Source organism: Biomphalaria glabrata, chromosome 6 (genome assembly GCF_947242115.1).
Source record: "Biomphalaria glabrata chromosome 6, xgBioGlab47.1, whole genome shotgun sequence".
NCBI lineage: Eukaryota > Metazoa > Mollusca > Gastropoda > Planorbidae > Biomphalaria > Biomphalaria glabrata.
In genome coordinates, this window is record NC_074716.1 from 40840355 (window position 1) to 40860239 (window position 19885).

General features: G+C 36.5%; 1 protein-coding gene across 2 annotated transcripts in view; it reads left to right on the plus strand.

The window, feature by feature from the left end:
- Nucleotides 1-3900: 3900 nt before the first annotated feature.
- The window catches only part of LOC106073420 (uncharacterized), a 94740-nt gene continuing 78755 nt past the window's right edge, over nt 3901-19885 (plus strand). The window contains exons 1-2 of one of the 2 annotated variants that reach the window (XM_013233961.2): nt 3901-4230; nt 17534-18190. In XM_013233961.2, coding sequence (XP_013089415.2) covers nt 18176-18190 — 15 coding nt within the window. In that variant the 5' untranslated portion in view covers nt 3901-4230; nt 17534-18175. Of the gene's footprint in view, nt 4231-9829; nt 10079-17533; nt 18191-19885 lie in introns of those variants that run through there. The other variant, XM_056031855.1, reaches the window with a different exon arrangement.

A 19885-nucleotide genomic window follows, 5' to 3' on the forward strand; every position in this document is an offset into this window, starting at 1 on the left:
ACTTCTAATTCCGTGATGGAGTTGAAACTTTGCTCATATATTCAATGTCGATGACGACACAATTTTTTTTTTAAAATTACAATTAGTTAACTAATCATTTTTGTTTCGTATACAAAAAGGGAGGTATATCTTAAAGTATTGGCTAATATTGAAGTAACTGTGCGGCTCTTTCCTTATATAACTTTTGTTTTTATTCTAACGGGTGAAAGTAGATTTTTGTTACAATATTTTCTTTCGCTATTGTGTAAACAACAACAGGATGTTGCATTAAAATCTTGAGTGTTGGGAACAACCTTTTTGTTTTTCAACCTGAGAGCGAAATTCCGTAAAAGAAAATTAAGCGATGTGGCCACCGTTTGGTTTATTTAACAAAGGGAAAGTCAAAGAGAAGCCGTTTTCACATGTCTATCCACACATGTTCAAGTAGTGATTTATAGTAGTTTATAGTCCATTGTCATCCAAGCCTACCATGGACTTTAGAAAGTATGCATAAGGAGATACAACGGCAAAAAAAAACTGACCATGAAAAATATTTTCCTTTCTCTTAAGCCATGATTTTCCCTGTCAGTATAGTGACTCTACTCTATACTTTGTCAAGAAATGACCTATAAACAAAACAGCTTTTACATAATCAGATGTCACTGACCTAGCCAAGCTAACCATTACATCTGGTTGAAGTCTTATTGCACTTCTAACAAAAAATTCCCATTCTTTTGAATGAAGTTTCTGTTGGTACTATTACGGAACCATAAATAAAACCCTAATCACTATAACTTTTCTAGAAAAATATATGACAAAGAGTGAGGATGTAAATATTTTGACATGTGTACTAAATGTCTCATACAACTTAATGCAGTGTTAAGTTTTTATGATTGCTGCGTTCTGTGTATACTAAGTGCTTGAAGGTCTTCCATGAGTATGTTTCTTTATATTTAGGAAAATACACGTTTGCCCCTCAATATACACGTTTGCCCCTCAAAATGCACGTTTGCCCCTCAAAATACACGTTTGCCCCTCAAAATACACATCCAGGTGTGGCATTAAACATTTCCATTTTGACATGTAGGCCTCTCTGCTTAAGCATTTCATAAGATCACTATTTATTTACTTCAACAGTCAAACAATTGTCGTATTTAACTATTGCCATGTCAACATGCTCGACTGCCATCAAAATTTGAAACACTTTTGTTTTAGTACAGATGTTGAAATTGTCGACATTTTCAGGTACATAAAATCCTGCACGTATAATTAAACAATACAACAGAAAAAAAATATGCCCATTTTGACTAATCTCGATCTTTCAACTGCCACGTATTCTCCTATATTTGAGACAATTAATAATGAAAACTATTAAGGACTATAGTAAACAACTTCTCGATAATGTGATGTGTAGTCTGGGCGCAGATCTGTTTACACGTTTGTCTTGTATGGTACTGTCATTGTTTGATTTTGTAACTGACATTTTTTTAAAGTTCTTAAGTTACTTCATAATTACTTGTATAATTTCTTAGTTATAAAATTTCAATTGTAAAATGTAGATCATTTACTTGCAATTAAGTTTCCCAGATAATTAGTTTCCAATGCTAAAATTGTAATGTAATTATCGCTTGCTGTAGATCGCAACTTAATAGACGCCAATCAAATACTAAGGGACGGATAGCGTGTTCAATGGTATCCCTGGTGTTACTGTGGCGATGAATGCTTGGCACGGCACCCCAGCATCCTCACATCTGATGTTGTTGTTGTTCATCCCCAGCATCCTCACATCTGATGTTGTTGTTGTTCATCCCCAGCATCCTCACATCTGATGTTGTTGTTGTTCATCCTAGTCTAACAAAACATTTGTAACAGCCCTTGGGAGTTGACGCCTTAGAATTCCAGAATCTCGACCTTACCCTAACCATAATCTTCCGCCCTTTGCCGAAATGGTCACCACAAGAAATTAAGTGATATAAATTATTCCAGATTTTATGAACTTCCCCTACCGTCTTTAAGCTTCAATATAAATGCACTTTATAATAATAATAAATGTAAATACATGCCATATTTGTGAAGAATGAAAGTACTACTACGTCTATTTCTCTGATTATGTTTTTAATGTGCATATGTCGTTTAAAATTGTATAGTTTTGAAATGGGTGAGACCCTCGGTAGCTGTTTCTAGGTCGCTATTTATCAGTGTCACATATGTAATATATACATATCACAAAGGTTATCTGTCGTGAAATTTTCGTAGATAAATTGAGTGACTATTTTTCTTAACGTTTTTATACCTTTAGTCTCTAGTAGTCACTGGCTTAGCTATTAAAAACTAAATTTCTTAATAGGTCAAAAATTGGGATAGAGTAAGCGATCAAAGTTATTCAAAATTCCAAAACTACATCTCGGTACAATAAATAAGGCTTGTCTTCGAGTCCGAAGATTAGTGAGGAGTATATCGCAGAGTGTAGCTACGCAGCCCCAGCTGTGACCTACATATTTTGCCACACAAGACGAGCATAACCAGTGTCCGCAGGTAGTCGATTTAGATTTTCTTTTCGCCGTCTGCGTCTGTCCTCGGAAGCGGATTTTCTTTTGGTCTCAAATGTGCATCTTGCGGCCCTTGTGAGTGACCTCCAGCTGTCACGTTCTGAGGCCGCATGCAACCAGGGGCTCTCTTCTATGTCAGCCAAGGCAAGTTGGCGCCTAAGCTGGTCTTTGAAGTGTTTCCATGGGGCGCATCTCTGTTACGTCGACCACCTATTAGCTCACCAAAAAAAGACTGCCTTTGGTAAAATAATAGCAAAACAAACACACACACACTCAGGGCCGGATTTACGACGGTATAGACAGTACAGCCTCATACGGCCCTCAAATGAAGGCCTCCACAAACTAACACATTTAAAAACTTTAAAAGATATTCATGTTAAATATGAACTAAATTATGACAATGAAATCTTCTTATCTTATAAAATACGGACGTTACTTCTAAAGATAGTATTACCTCCTACGAAATTAAATGTAAATGTATTCTAATGTCTCATTACCTTAACATTAAGTAAGTTCATTTTAATTTCAGTCTTCAGAAGGTAGTACCTCCACCAAAAGAATCTAGCCCGCAGCCTCCACCTAAATCCGGCACTACATGAAACACACTTTGAACAGAGTTGACGTGTTAAAAGTATTTATTAGTGGCCGTATTGAGAACTGATTTGATTGTGATGAGGTGATTATATAGATCATAGTCTGATTTAGTTAATGATTGAATGATCAAGGTGTAATGATTAAGCACTTATGTGTGTAGACCTAATGATTGAAAAGACGATGGGGCAATGATTGAATAGATAAGGCATGGTGATATTTAGTCCTTACGTCCGGTATTCCTTCCTCTTTTTCAAGCCAGCTACGCCAATGTTAAAAGATACGCCCCGTCTGTACTGCAAAGACAAAGTTTAAATAGAGTTTTATTTTAAGTAATGTCATTCTTTTAATATTTCTTTTCATGTTTTCAATGAATGTCGCCGCCGTCACATTACTGGCTTTAAGTTCGTGTTTGATGTGTCTATAACTATAAAAGATTTATGAGCCTCTCCTCATAAAAAGGTGTCCTTTTGAATCACTCTCTTGAACTCTGCCCTCCCAGTGGCGTTCTGGTGCAACAGTCAATCTTAGGTCGTTGTGAATCATCACTAGACAGGGGTTTCCCGATAACCCGGTTCCCATAATTAGCCTCTTAATCTCATTCCCATCGAGCCTGACCTCATTAAAACTCGTGCTTCGTCGTGGAGATTTGTTTCCCCTACATTCCGAGCTCATTCGTCGCCAGCTATTCCCCTCGGCGAAACGTAACCTCGATTCGTAAGCCGCCGACGGACAACGGAAAACTCCGAGACAGCTTTAAGGTTTTGTTTAGTTTTTTTTTTTTTAATTTCGTCAGCTGTGAACGTGTAGAATCTCACATAGTCTGTGAGGCGAAGAATTCAAAGTTTACTTTTTTTTAAGAGTGCATTCATTACATTAGCAGTTTTGCTCCACTTAGTGACGGGCCAGTCGTTTCACGCCGAATTAAACGTAAGCTTTGAGAGGCTGTGTTTAGTAGACTAAGATTACTTTCCGCGTTTTCAGTGTCTTGTGTTTATTGTTTTGGTTTGTTGCCGAGCGTGGGATTTTTTATTAAGCGTGACCATTGAAGGTACGTCACGCCAAATTAAGTTCCCCCATTCCAACCAGGTCATGGATCATAGATCACTAAGTGAGTAGATTATTCAAATTAACTGCATGTATAATTTATATATTTTCATGTATTTACAATCATGTCAGTACATTGGTAAGGAAAACAATACTTAGAACAAATACATATAGAGTGAGATGAATTAAGAGTCAAATCTGCAAATCAGTTTAAAATAAGATAATGTCTTTTAATAACAATATATAACCATATATAGATTTAAAACTAATTTTAAAACGTAGACTTAATTAATTAATTAATTAAGTGCTGTCCATAAAAATTAATGAATGCTCGAGTCGCTTTGAGACCATGAAAGAAGTTAGTAAAAGTATTGAAAATCTACCTAAAATGGACTAAGTCGTTGATGTGAAATTTGAAAGCGTAGGTTCTGTCAGCTTTTCTTTGTGACTTTGTGGTGACACTTTGTGGCGACACTTTGTTGTGACACTTTATGATGACACTTTATGATGACACTTTGTGGTGACTCTTTGTGATGACCCTTTATGATGACACTTTGTGATGACACTTTGTGATGAGACTTTATGATGACACTTTGTGGTGACACTTTGAGATGACACTTTATGATGACACTTTGCAATGACACTTTATGATGACACTTTGTGGTGACTCTTTGTGATGACCCTTTATGATGACACTTTGTGATGACACTTTGTGATGAGACTTTATGATGACACTTTGTGATGACACTTTGAGATGACACTTTATGATGACACTTTGCAATGACACTTTGTGGTGACACTTTGTGATGACTCTTTGTTATGACCCTTTAGGATGACACTTTGTGATGACACTTCATGATGACACTTTGCGATGACACTTTGTGGTGACACTTTATGATGACACTTTATGATGACACGTTGTGGTGACACTTTGTGATGACACTTTGAGATGACACTTTATGATGACACTTTGCAATTACACTTTGTGTTGACACTTTGTGATGACACTTTATGATGACACTTTGTGATGACACTTTGCCATGACTCTTTGTGGTGACACTTTGAGATGACACTTTGTGATGACATTTTTTGATGACACTTTGTGATGACACTTTGTGGTGACAATTTGTGATGACACTTTGTGGCGACACTTTGTGGTGACACTTTGTGATGACACTTTGTGATCACACTTTATGGTGACACTTTATGGTGACACTTTATGGTGACACTTTATGGTGACACTTTATGGTGACACTTTATGATGACACTTGTAGTGACACTTTGTGGTGAGTCTTTTTGTGACACTTTGTGGTGACACTTTATGAATACACTTTTTGATGACACTTTGTTGTGACACTTTGTGATGACCCTTTATGATGACACTTTATGATGACACTTTGTGGTGACACTTTGTGCTGACACTTTGCGCCTTCCTCTTTAAAATTTTCTACTCTAATTTCCAGCTAATACACACATACACATACACACACATACACACACACACAGACGCCTATACACATTCATCCACATATTCTCTAACCCTAACCCATTCCACATTTTACCATTTACAGTTTAACCGGGAAACCAAGAATAGGTTACTTTTGTTTTAATTAAACTTATTGTCTGGAGATTATTAGCACCAACCCAACATAACAGTAAATGAAAACAAGTAAAAATTCTTTTTTTTTCCTAATTGTTGATTACAAAAATAGCTAAATATGTAAGGAAACAAAAGCTTCTTTAAATACAGACAACTTGTTATGCCTTGTTATTTCTTCGTTTTGATGATACTCCATAAATAGGACATCTACATTGTTAGAGTATGTTCCTGAGCATGCAGTGTTAGTGCAGCTGTTGAGTCTCTGTATATCGACACTGCTGATTCCCGCGTCTGATATGTTGGAAATTGCCAGGTGACTCATAGTGACACTTTCATATCCCTGATTAGTTGACAATCTGGTCTGCGTTTATCTCTGTGTCAGTAGTTAGCGTCAATCACGTGACTAACACAGACAGACCCTTCTATGATTGTTTCTTTGTTGACAGGTAATTAGTTATGATATCCACTTCTATGCGACGCCTGTAGATCTGTAGTCTGCATTTTCATTAAGGTCAAGCTTTTTCACGTTTGGTAGTAGAACTCTGAAAGGTCAGTTCGTAATCCTAATCCACGGTGCATCCAATCTGCAGTACTTGTTTTTGTACAAGGTATAGCTGAACAGCATTGAGCGACAGTAGTGGGGCTTCAAATTCAACCTTTACCTAAAATGTAAAGTATCCCCTTTCAGATCTTGAGATCTATACAGTAGATGATGTAAAGGTCATCTGTTTCCATGGCTGACGGTTAACCAGGGTGTCATGTGACCACGCGTCTTTACTTTATCCAATTTGATTTGGATGGACTCAGGGCGTCCTGAAAATTACCAAATTAAAAATCCATGTCTTGAACGAGATTCGAACCTGGGCACGCTTGGTTCGGAAGCCAACCGCTTATGACTCAGCCACCACGCCTAACTTATAGTAAAATGGCAGCCTTGGGAACACATTTAACAGACCTTTTAGAGATTGACAATGGACAGAAACTGAACCACTAAAACCCTGGTGTCAGTGAGACATATATTGTCATGGGCATGAAGAGACAAATGCGGATCACGTGACCCTCGCCCCGCCCCTTAAAAAAATGTATATAGACATTTCTATTTGTCATTAATTTTATTTTTTCGAACAAGTGTCTTTGTATTTAAAATAGAAATCATCACAGCACCTCATTTAAAACATTTCTAGACTCGATCTTGAATAGAGCGACTAGCCGATACATTCAAAACAATCAGTTGATGAATAAGCATTACACGATTTAACATGTTTAATATCACTACGTTCCATTTCAATATCATTCAAAATCATTATAAATTCTATTTTGCCTTATCTTATAAAATACAGACGTTACTTCAAAAAAGAAGATGATTACGTCCTACGCGTCATGCATCTAGTCATGCATGTTAACCAATGACTTAAATTCTGCCAAGTCATTGGTTTTCCTGGCTGGCTCATGCAATCCATTTCATGCTCTAATAGCATTAGGGAAGAAAGAGCATTTGTACAAATTTGTCCTAGCATATGGAACGAGGAATGTGCCTTTATCTTTGTCTTTCTAAGTATTTCATTCTATTGTCACATCACTACATTCTATTTTAACATTATTTAAAATCACTATAAATTCTATTGTCACATCACTACATTCGATTGTGCTCTGTAGTTCAACAAATAAGGCAAGTTGAAAAGACTTAAAGAGCTAATCCGGCTAGTAAAAGCTTCTGCTCAGTGTGTGCAAGATGGGCGCTGTCATCCTCACAGTGCAGCTTGATAGCAGTCATCTCTTTAATTTTCGTTTTGGGAGAGTAAATGCCGAAAGTGAAATACTCTGCCATCGGTGATGTTTATGTCCTCAAGAAGAGTCGCCTTATTTTTTTTGTTGTTGACCACTTTACTAGGCAGCATATTGTCCAACGATGTGCCACTGTCTAGAGAAGTAGCGCTTTTTTGTTGCCCCCAATTGGTAGTATGGCTAAAGAGGGCTCTTCACCTACCAACAAAAACCAATGTTTCTAAAGTAGTGGTTCTCACCTCTGAGACCTGGATGCCCTCTATTACTCTATAGAAAACGTCTAAGGCTACAGGAAAGCTTCAGTTCAAAGAACCACTACTTCGCTGGGTCAGACGCTTATCCCCTAAGCCAAAGGCGATCTTTTTTTAAAGAGGTGTTCGCGGAAGCGCTATAAAGAACGACTCGGGTGCCATTTTGTCCTCTCTGGCATAGAGAAATAACTGGCAGCAGATGACCTCTGAAAGAGACACTCGGAGAGCTACAGCGAAGGCCGCAGGACAACTATTTCACCCCCCCCCCTTTTTCCCTAAAAAAAAAGCCCGTACAGAAGACTGGCGCTGAAGACAAAAAGAAAACGGACAACGGCTTAGCCTGAATTCGATGGCAAAACAAATTATGCCTGTCGAAACTGGGTTTGCGTAATTATTTGAGTTACTGCACTCATCCTTAATCTTCGGAATCGAAGACATTGTAATTATTATTGTTATCAAATGAGAAAAATTACTTTTAAAATCTGTTGTAAGACGATTGTAAGTTATCAAATTTAAAGAAATAAAACTTTGAACTTTACTATTAACTTTAGAACGTTGAATAGCACAATAGAATGTTGGGTGGCCCTGTTTTTACAATAGTAGAAGGCCCTAAATTTAGAATATTGGAAAACCTTGTCTTTCGAATGTTGAAAGGCCCTATGTTAATAAATGTGTGGGCCTATCTTTAGAATGTTGAGAGGCTCTGAATGTTGGAGCCCTGTACAATTCTGCTATGAAGGTCCCATTATTACGACTTCAAAGGGCTCCGTCAGATATCCGTCTTTACAACTAAGGGGTAGGTATGTGGGGGGTATGTGAGATTCTCCGGTGGGATCAGGATTGAAGTTTCTTTATTTCCTGCAGTTTTATTGAAAAAAAAATCCAGATATTAAAGCAGTTATGTACCTTTCTTTAAATTGATGGAAAGTTTTTTTTAGCTTTTTACAAATGACAAATTCAAAGGAATTGGTATCTCTTGAAAACAAAATTGCAAGAACCCTTTTAGCTTTAACGCTTTTGCGGCGATGGGTTTTATTTTACCTCAATTATATTTGCCAAAAGTTCTTAAAGCTAGTAAAAAAATGTATTGCAACTTAGGTCATAACTGTTAAAAATGTAAAGGAAATCATTTAAAACAAGGGTCACTTATTTCCAATGTTACAGTATCCTCATTTTATTTTAAAGTTAAGGAATTCTGTAAAAAAAAATGCATATATATTTATGACTATAATTGTTTAAATGTTGCAGCTGTAAAAAAAACTTGATTCTCTCACTGAAGTTTGAAACATGTCAAAACAAAAAGTAATATTTCCTCTTGGAAACTATTATATAAGGCAATGTATTTGATTCCAAAGATTTAGGGTGAATGCATTTTTTCACTTGAGCAAGCAGACCTAGTTGCGACCTACATAGTTTGTCATCCCTAGTGCAGACAAAGCCTTTGTCCGCAGAATGGTCTATGCAACTTCTCATCTCGTCGTCTGCGCCTGTCTTCGGCAATGAATGAACAACTTTTGACCACAATTAAGAGAGTACAAAGATTCAATAAAAGAATTAATGTTACATGAAATGATCCCTTGTCGTTAGCTAGATAAGCGGTAGACATTACTCCATTCAAAACGAGGCCGTTATTTATCCAACTTTAATAAACATTTCCCCAAGCAATAGGGTGTTTCCGGCCCCTCATTTTAACGCCCTATAAATCTCCCAATTCGACAGCATAACAAAAGTTTAAGGTACCAAAATACATTTTTTGTTCAATACACTCTTTGTTGTTGACCTACCTGCATGTCTAAATCGGGACATTCAATCCGGACATTAAAACACTACCAATTTGGCACACTGACAGTAAATCGTCACTGTCAGCAAGTCTTGGTGTCACTGGTGTGGACTCCTCTCTCCCCAATCTAGAATTATCTGTACCCCTCCCCCCACACACAAACTCTAAGCCCCCCCCTTCTCCCTCATACACACACATGTCAAATGTTTACATAGTGTGGTTATGGTGTCACACCTGTAGTCCAAACGTCACCCACACCCTCCCTATTGAGTGTTCATCTTCGGACGCGAGTCGGCAACTTTACAATAGCTGGACTGGATGTATACATTCGTGAGCCTATTACAACTCTGATTCGTGAGCCTATTACAACTCTGATTCGTGAGCCTATTTCAACTCTGATTCGTGAGCCTATTACAACTCTGATTCGTGAGCCTATTTACAACTCTGGAACAGGGAAAATCGTTTTAAAGTTGCCATTTATCAAACTTGATTTCATGTGAGTACTAACATTAGAGCACTAAAGGCTGTTATTGAGCATGCATCGTTATTATCTGATTTCTTGATTTTTTAATTTTGTCAAACATAAAAATGTCCTCCTGCACACACCGACTTCATTTGTGTTACAAAATATGCAACCAAGAATAAAAACTTTTGGAATGTTTCTTAATCTTCGGACTGGGAAAGAAGAAAATCATTCGTTATGATTTCATTTCATCATGTTAAGAAAATCATCCTAAATATTATGGTGCATTAGTCATGACCATATGTCAAAAAGTTTGCTATTTAGAGGTTTTCCGCCATGTACGAATATCTCCTTGTGTATGTGTGTGTTGATGTGTTGGCCTGTGTATTTGTGAGTATTGGTTTCTGTATGAGTATTGCACACAAGTATATACATTTATAGAGATGTTTGTTTGGTGGTGTTTTGTTTGTTTGTTTGGTGGTGTTTTGTTTGTTATTTTAGGGTAGTTGCTCCTTTTTTCCCCCTTTCTTTTGTTTTACCTTGTTTTTATGTTTTGTCAATTTGTTTTGTTTTGTTAATCATTTCTTTCTAATTTAATTTTTTTTTAAACTTTCTTTTATGTTAGATTTTTAACGGACCACGTAATGAGTTTACTGCAGTCTGTCCGTCTGTCACGTTTAGATTTAAAAAAAAAAGAAAAATTATTGAAAATCTGATCTCAACCTATTTTGTGGCTTGCAAAACTTAAGCGCAAAGGCTAGTTTTTGTCTTCTGAAAGCGAGCCGTTTTAATTTTAATTTTTTTTTTTTTTTGCAAGCCTTTTTTTATATTTATTTAGATACACCTTTTTTAAAACAATAAATAATATCAAAGGAGATTTAGGAAAGAAAAATTATAACTATACCGTACACTTAATAACATTTATGTATACAGTTTTTCAATTTTCAAAAAGAGTGATATATATATATAATCATTGTTTTGTTTTTTTTTAAGCGTTTTTTAATTTTTTTTTCGTTCTGTTTCGTGTTTTTTTTTCTTTTGTTTAAGTTTTTGAACATTTCGTTCCCTTATAACAGTGATGACAAAAATACGGCCTGCGGGCCACATTCGGCCGGTGACAAGGTTTTATCCGGCCCGCCGAAACATCGGACCAAAAATGTAAATCTCACAAAAATGACTTTAAAATGTATATGTGCCTAAGTTAGGGGCTCTCACTCTTTCTTCCATGGATTTCATTCTTTGGTATTTTATTATTCCTATTATGTCCTTTGTTCTTGAACTAGCACTGTACGTGACATCTTCTGTGTGCAACCCAGGGCATTACTTTGTGTGTGCAACCCAGGGCATTACTTTGTGTGTGCAACCCAGGGCATTACTTTGTGTGTGCAACCCAGGGCATTACTTTGTGTGTGCAACCCAGGGCATCAATTTGTGTGTGCAACCCAGGGCATCACTTTGGATCGTCTTTTGGTATCAACGCAAGTGGTACTGTACCATTGAAAAGGTGTGCGTTAATGAAATGAGAAATTTGAAGCAAACATAAAGTAGACTCAGAATGTAAAACTTCCAAGAACAGTGAAGAAGTATCGTTGGATGTCACAGAGGTCTTGCAGCAAGAGTTATTAGAAAAGTGTTCAATTCATTTTTTTATTCTTTTCTTTGATGTGGCCCACAACATGAGTATCAGAAATTTAAATGGCCCTCGGGCCGATCTGCGATGGGCATCGCTGCCTTAAAACATTTGTGACACACTAATGGCTCAGTCGCTGAGAGGACGCTGAACCCAAGCAACTAAGTTCAGGTCTCAGAAGGTTGCACAGGTTGGTTCACCAAACTCTTACTCAAACCTGTTGCTTTTTGTTTGCGTCTGCCAAAACAGTTCATTGCTTTTTATCATTCCTTATCGATCTCATGTCCGGCGGATGGAGGACAATCGTATCCCGAAAATCCTCCTTTATGGACAACTCGCGACTGACTCAAAACAAACTGGTCGTCAAATGGTACCTCAAAGCAGTTGATATTGATGATGACCTCTGGAAAAACATTGTCCTAGACCGCACTACGTGAGATGGTGACCAGGAAAGTTATGGACAAGGAGAATAGCATCGAACTCAACTCTGGAAGAAAAGCGGCCGAACAAAAAATGGCCGGCTCCTCCACCATCAAAAGGAATGTCAACTTCACATGTGGACGGGATGTCTCACGAGAATAGGGTCTTACAGTCTCACGAAAAAGTCTTCTACGAGATGAACCATAGTCGACCTGTGACTGAAAAAGACCAACATCAATCTCAAAACAAAAGATTCGACTCATTAGATCGGAACTGATAACATTTAAGGACAAATATTTAACACAAGAAATAACAAAACCTTTAAGAAACAGTCTTGAAAATTAACCGTATTCTAAATAATTTTTGTATCTTACTTATAAAGAAAAAAATGACACATACACAAAATATAGACAAAGAGAAGTTGTAATTTTAAAAATGTTTTCTCCTGAGATTTGTCTGCTAATTGGACCAGCATAGGGCGCTCTTTGTAACTTAGGTGCAGCACTGAACTCTCACAAGTGTTCAATGCAGTGACCAAGATTTGCCTCACTGCCCATGCGTGACGTGTGAATAATAATGTAATAGAAAAGAGAATAGAAAGGGTAAAATTGTCTATTTTTAGAAAATGACTCTTGAAATAGAACAGAAGTTTATTTTGTCTGCTAACCTCCCTTTCAAAAGCGCAAACTTACATTGTTATTCCAACGATAAGTGCAGTGGTTCTCAATCAATTAGCGCTTGTATTGATCTTTAATTATTCTTTCAATTACATTTACTGTTACATTTTTTTTACAAAGGTTATATCAACTAACTCTGTCTGTCTGTCTGTCTGGTAAAAAGTTTGTGCACATTATTTCTCCCACACCCAATCTCGGATCAAGCTGAAAATTTGCGCAATGATTTCTTTTACCTGACAACACAAGAATCAATAAATAAAAAAATTCGTTAATTAACTATTGGTAATGAAATATTTTCTTTTGTTTGGTATCTCAAACAAGAAAAAGAAACTTTACTTGATAGGATCATAGCGTAATGAGAAAATTAAAAGCATGAAATAGAGCTAAACAAAAACAATTAGTGAAAATAGCACAAATTTATTGTTTTAGTCAAGTTCTATTACAAATTTAAATTATACTTCGAATAAGCTCTTTTGTAAAGTGTTTTTTTTTTATATTTTGTTTGTTTGTTTGTTTGTTTTCTTGTTTTCTATCTCATCTTATAAATTACAGACGCTCATTAAAATGAGAATACGTGTTAAAATAGTCGTGAGTGATGATTAGAGAATTAAACTCTGCCAAGTCATCGGTTTCACTGGCTCATCCAAGCAACCTGTTCCGTGCTCTGCCAAGTCATCGGTTTCACTGGCTCATCCAAGCAACCTGTTCCGTGCTCTGCAAAGTCATCGGTTTCACTGGCTCATCCAAGCAACCTGTTCCGTGCTCTGCAAAGTCATCGGTTTCACTGGCTCATCCAAGCAACCTGTTCCGTGCTCTGCCAAGTCATCGGTTTCACTGGCTCATCCAAGCAACCTGTTCCGTGCTCTGCCAAGTCATCGGTTTCACTGGCTCATCCAAGCAACCCGTTCCATGCTCTGCCAAGTCATCGGTTTTACTGGCTCATCCAAGCAACCCGCTCCATGCTCTGCCAAGTCATCGGTTCTACTGGCTCATCCAAGCAACCCGTTCCATACACTGCCAAGTCATCGGTTTTACTGGCTCATCCAAGCAACCCGTTCCATGCTCTGCCAAGTCATCTGTTTTACTGGCTCATCCAAGCAACCCGTTCCATGCTCTGCCAAGTCATCGGTTTTACTGGCTCATCCAAGCTACCTGTTCCGTGCTCTGTCAAGTCATCGGTTTTACTAGCTCATCCAAGCAACCTGTTCCGTGCTCTGCCAAGTCATCTGTTTTACTGGCTCATCCAAGCAACCTGTTCCGTGCTCTGCCAAGTCATCGGTTTTACTGGCTCATCCAAGCAACCTGTTCCGTGCTCTGCCAAGTCATCTGTTTTACTGGCTCATCCAAGCAACCCTTTCTATGCTCCAATAGCAATGGGGAAGAAAGGGGGCACTTGTATGAATATTTTATTGCGCGTTGATTTACGTTGAAAAAATAATAAATAAAGAGAAAGAAAGAGATGGAGACAGAGAGAAAGTGAGAGATAGAGATGGAGAGAAAGAGAGAGAAAAAGATGGAGACAGAGAGGGAGTGAGAGATAGAGATGGAGAGAAAGAGAGAGAAAAAGATGGAGACAGAGAGAAAGTGATAGATAGAGATGGAGAGAAAGAGAGAGAAAAAGATGGAGACAGAGAGAAAGTGAGAGATAGAGATGGAGAGAAAGAGAGAGAAAAAGAGAAAGCAAGAAATAAATAGAGGAAAAGAGAAAGGGGTCTTTTTGAAACCCTAACCGTTACAAAAATGTGCAAACGAAAGCTGTGATGTAACTCTAAGTTTCCCATTGTGTTATGCGTGGCTGAGAGGCCAATAAGAAACCGCTTTGCTACGGCTTGGTCACCTAACAAGTGGGCTCGTGTTCAAATCCCGACTTCTACTATGTTTGTTGTTTTTTTTGCAGTTCTGCCTAAAGGCCTAAAGGCAGCACTGAAACCATCTCCCAGAGACTCCCCTCCTCCCACTGTTTCACTAAAGAGATTGGAACACCGCGTACTGAGTATGCTTTAAGTATGAAAGATGCACTATATAAAAGCAACTAATAATAACAGTGGCGTAACTAGGTTGGGGTCCCTCAAGGCCCCCACTTGAGGGGGGCTACAAAATGAATGTCTTAATTTTTTTCACATTAAATATTAAATATTACGCCGATGCCATGTACTCTTGCTATTCATGTGGGGCCAAAAATACTAGAAGGCATTTATCTAGATTATTTCTAGATGATGTTATAGATGACCTTTGCTGCACAGAAAGCACGACGTTGAAGCGATATGAATTGAGATTTGTCACTTGGGCATAATCTCGCCTATAAACAATGGAATAATTCATTAAAAGAGTCTTAATAATTTTTTTCATAATTTTGTTCATATATTTTACCAGTTGGAATTAGGACTTATATATTTATTGAAATATCATGTCATGATGTCGAATGTCAAAACCAGGGTCCCTAAAAAGGCCAAGCCCTCCGGGCACCCAAATTCCTATCTACGCAACTAAATAATAATAAAAATAATAATACTTATTTCATTTTTTAATAATATGGGAGATTTTCAATCTAAGGGATAGTCACAGTTATCTTCTCATTATTTACATTTTGCTTCTTTAAGCAACAAAAATACTAAAAGAGAGAAAATAAATAAAGCGATATGAAGAAATGGGTGGAACTATAATGGAACCTAAATAATATCCATTAGAGTTTGGTGAACTCAGAGGCACCCTAAGTATCTAGAAACTAAAATAATTTCGTTATTATAGTCATTATTATCGTTTTGTTAATTAATTTGCATTAATATCATTATACCGTTATATTTATTTATTATTATTATTATTATTATGTTAGATTCGAACTTATATTCATTCTCTGGAAACTGCCAGGATCGAGCTTCGTTAGAGAGAGAAACAAATTTAATTGTAGTCTCCCTTTACTAGTGTCTACTGAGAAATTTTCAGGTGATGTGGCACGTCTGCAGCGGTACCGCCCGCTGTTATTAATATTGTTTTATTGATTGTCTGTCTAACAGGATACCAACGTCAATGTGGCCTCTAGTCAGACGTCTTTCCCGTCCATATTTTGACTTTATCTTAACACTTAATCTTTCATCGACCCACACGTAAAAGGATACACCGCCCCTACTCCTTGCGGTTTGAGAAGCCCTGACACATAAGTGTAGCAAAAAAATAAAAACTAGAAACGGAATTCTGTCAGTCAAGGCGAAATGTGACTGTTTCCACGAGGACCTATCTCCACTGACACTCATCAGATCACTAGCTGTCACCTGTACGTTCTAGCCTCAAAGGAGGTTTAAATATAACGACATATTATGTATTTATACACTACCACACCATCACCAGTAACTTTGTAGACTTTTTCTCTGCTTCTCCCCCCACCCCATCAATATATAGTAAGATAACATACATATCCGAAAATTCTTTTTATATTACATTTCTTTTAATTACAATAATCTATAAAATTATTGTTGTCTGGTCCCTGGCAAATGTTTTGCAAAGAATTGTTGGAGAGAGAATCGTTTTAGATTTGGAAAATAAAGGATGATTACTGCAATACGAGACCTGCAGAAGCGTATCCTAGCAATGGAACTACGAGGCTACAGGGATATCCTGGGTATCACTTACAAAGACCGCATCACAAATGAAGAGATTAGAAACAGGATTAATACAGCAATCGGACTCCACGATGACCTGCTAACCACTGTTCAAAAGCGCACACTTAAACTCTATAGCCACATCACAAGATCCTTAGGGAACAGTACCAGGTAAAAGAGAGGCAGACAGAGAAAGCGATGGGAAGACAACATAAAAGAATGGGCAGGCCTTGTTATTGAATTAAATATTATCTATGCCAAAAGAGAGAGAAGAATGGAGAAAGAAGGTCAATATATCATGTGTGGTGCCCCAACTGTTCAACAGACTAAACTAAAGGATAAGTGAAGGTAAAGGTGATGCAAACGTTGTCTAGCGGAGATCTATGTAAGATTTCCATAAAGAACTATTTTGAATGTATTCACCAAGTAAACGAATACTTTTAACAATTCTTCTTACAAGCAACATTTACAGCATAATTGAAGCGTTGAATTCGTAGATGTGTGAGCGCAGTCAATGCTCTCCACTACTTCCGTTTAGAAGCTGTCAGATGAAACTCTAAAAAAAATAAATAATAATATTGGAAACCTAATCATGTTAACTGGATTCCTCAGATGTTATGTTGGCTTCTATATAGTTAGTGGAGTACAATGAAGTACACGAAAATAGGTCATTCGGAGACAATCTGTGCAGTGTCTAATAGAGAGACCCAAGACCTAGAGAGACCTAAGCCAGCTGCTTTGCAGGTCAATGTCCTTAGTTTCTTGAGTGAACTGTTCCATAACTCTGCTAGTATTTTTCTATTTGGTCAGTAGTGTCCCTTTAATTGCCACAACACTAATGTCCCGAGGTTATGAAATGCATACATCTCAAAAAGAAATGTCAATGACTTTACTTGTACAACTAGTGCTCTTTGATAACTTACGTCAAATTTGATTTCAAAAACAGCTCTTGCTGCTAAATATGTTAAATTTTGAAGCAGTTTTGTCTGGGTTTATGAACAATTAGCATTAAAATACTTTGTTAGAATGTCAATGAAACTACAAAATTAAATATGACTATCATTTATTTATTTATAATTTATATCCAATTTTATATTTTATATTTAACGAAAATTTTGCTTGAAAAAAAAAAAAAACACATTTATGTTTATTGGTTTGATTTCAGTTTTGCTGCGAGAGATGTGGAAACTATCTGTGGATTAAAAGTTTTGCTGCGAGAGATGTGGAAACTATCTGTGGATTAAAAGTTTTGCTGCGAGAGATGTGGAAACTATCTGTGGATTAAAAGTTTTGCTGCGAGAGATGTGGAAACTATCTGTGGATTAAAAGTTTTGCTGCGAGAGATGTGGAAACTATCTGTGGATTAAAATTTTTGCTGCGAGGGATGTGGAAACTCTCAGTGGATTAAATAGAATACATGTTTTCATATGATCCCGACAACGATCAAAATATTTATTCAATTTGGAATGTTTTAAAGGCCTACTTTCTAGAGAAATAAAATTTCTTTACGTGATCTGTGGGGAAAAAAATTGCTTGTTACAGTATAGTACTTCACTATAGGTAACCAGCTTTAGTTATTATCGTGGATTCTATATTTACTATTACTCATTTGTTTTAATTGGAATAATATTATAATCAAGTGTTGGATATTTTTCGAGAAAACAAAAAGTGTTTGTTTGGAAAGAGAGATAACCTGTGATATTTTAAAATCAGTGTGATATTTCTCGGATTATCTTTCCTGGAATGTTGTGCTTGGAAGTACTGCTTACTCATCATCATTCACTGCTTCGTTTTATGGTTAGGAAAGATGCGGATACTAAAGGTAAGTAACCATTGTAATTCTCAGGAATTAAAACTTTATAAAGAGTTACCTCCTTTAAGATCTTTTGTTAGTAGGGTCGATTGCACAGCTAATAAAGCAATTGTTAAGTTTTTAGAATGTAGAAAGGAAATGTTAGGATTAGAGGACATTTTATTGTGGAAAAGAAATCTAAAACAAATAACATACACATTTTTGTTTCTTTTTTAAAGACAGTTCCTCCTTTATGAGGTTATAACACCAACAAAAAGTGATTCCTTTGATCTTAACATCTAATTAATTTTTTTTTTGTTACCCTGTTCTAATTCCTCCATCCCACATCCAAACATATCCTGGCTTCTTCCTTGTACGAACTTTATGATGGTGCCTCGTGGTGCATGTAACATTCTGTATTTAATTATAGATATAGTAATAATTAATGTGTATTAATAAATTGTTAAAGTATCATAAACATATGCACATTGTCACAAATTAATTCTATCATTAAGAAGAGTGATGATAAAACAAAGTCACGAGTCAAAGCATATCTACAAGTAAAATAAGTAACGGGAACAAACTGAACAACAGCACCCTTTTTAAAAAGCTTAAACTTTACAATGCAAGAGCTGCTTCATCTGATCATGCCATGAGCTGATTAAATAGTGTTACAATAATATATTCTGTTAGTTTGAGAAGTCTGTTTCTATACCTGTGCCCACTTAACATCTGAAGTGGGCAGAAAAATAAAAACTCAGTGAGTAATTCTCATCACAGTTTGGATTTGAAATATGAAATTTAGGCATCGGTAAAACTTTAAAAAGAATTTCTTTTCAATTGTGTAAACAGAAGCCCCTTTAGAAATCGCTATTGACCTACGATAATGAAGCAGATATTCTAACTGATGCACACTTGTTTTGTTTGTCGCTTTTGTTTGTCGTTTTACCAAAGGGAGGCTAAAACCTGAGCTGTATGAGCTGTCATCTCCTAGCCAAATTTATGTCTTTTTGCACAGTGAGATCTAAAAACCAAGCACTTGACTTTTTGTCTTCACATCGTGCCTGCCTTTAATAGTAATGATAAAAAATAGTTTTAAAATAATAATAATAATAATAAAGATGGGTTAGGGCCTTTCTATTTTTTTTTTTAAATGTATGTTTTGAATCAAATTCATTATAGAATGTCATAATCGAAGAGGTGAACGTATCCATAGAGTTACGGTTCTTGATATTATTACACACCTTTTCAGAACATTTACTACGATTGCAATACATAAAAATACCATGGATTGTCTCCCATTTTACTCTTTTAAATAATAGTTGTTTGGGTATACCCATACCACCCATAAAAGTGTTTTCTTTAAATGAAATAATAAATAATTATTTTTTTTCAAAATATAAATCTTAGAAATCAGAAATATTATATATTTTACCTGTCATTTATTTCACACGTTTCTTTCTTATTTGTTACGAATATTTCCCTTAGATAGGAGGGCATTAAAGTTAAGATGACAGTATTATTTAGTCTGTTAATAACTGGTATTTTCTTTTAGTTCAGTGGGAGGCGTTTTGACGTCTCAGTTTTGTGTGTATGTGTGTATGATTGTGTGTAAATGTTCACATGTGTGCGTCTTTGTGAGCGCGTTCGTTTATGGTGTGCGTGTTTGTTCATTCTTGAGTGTCTGTTAATTATTTCCAAAAATAAACTCTTTCTCTCTCTCTC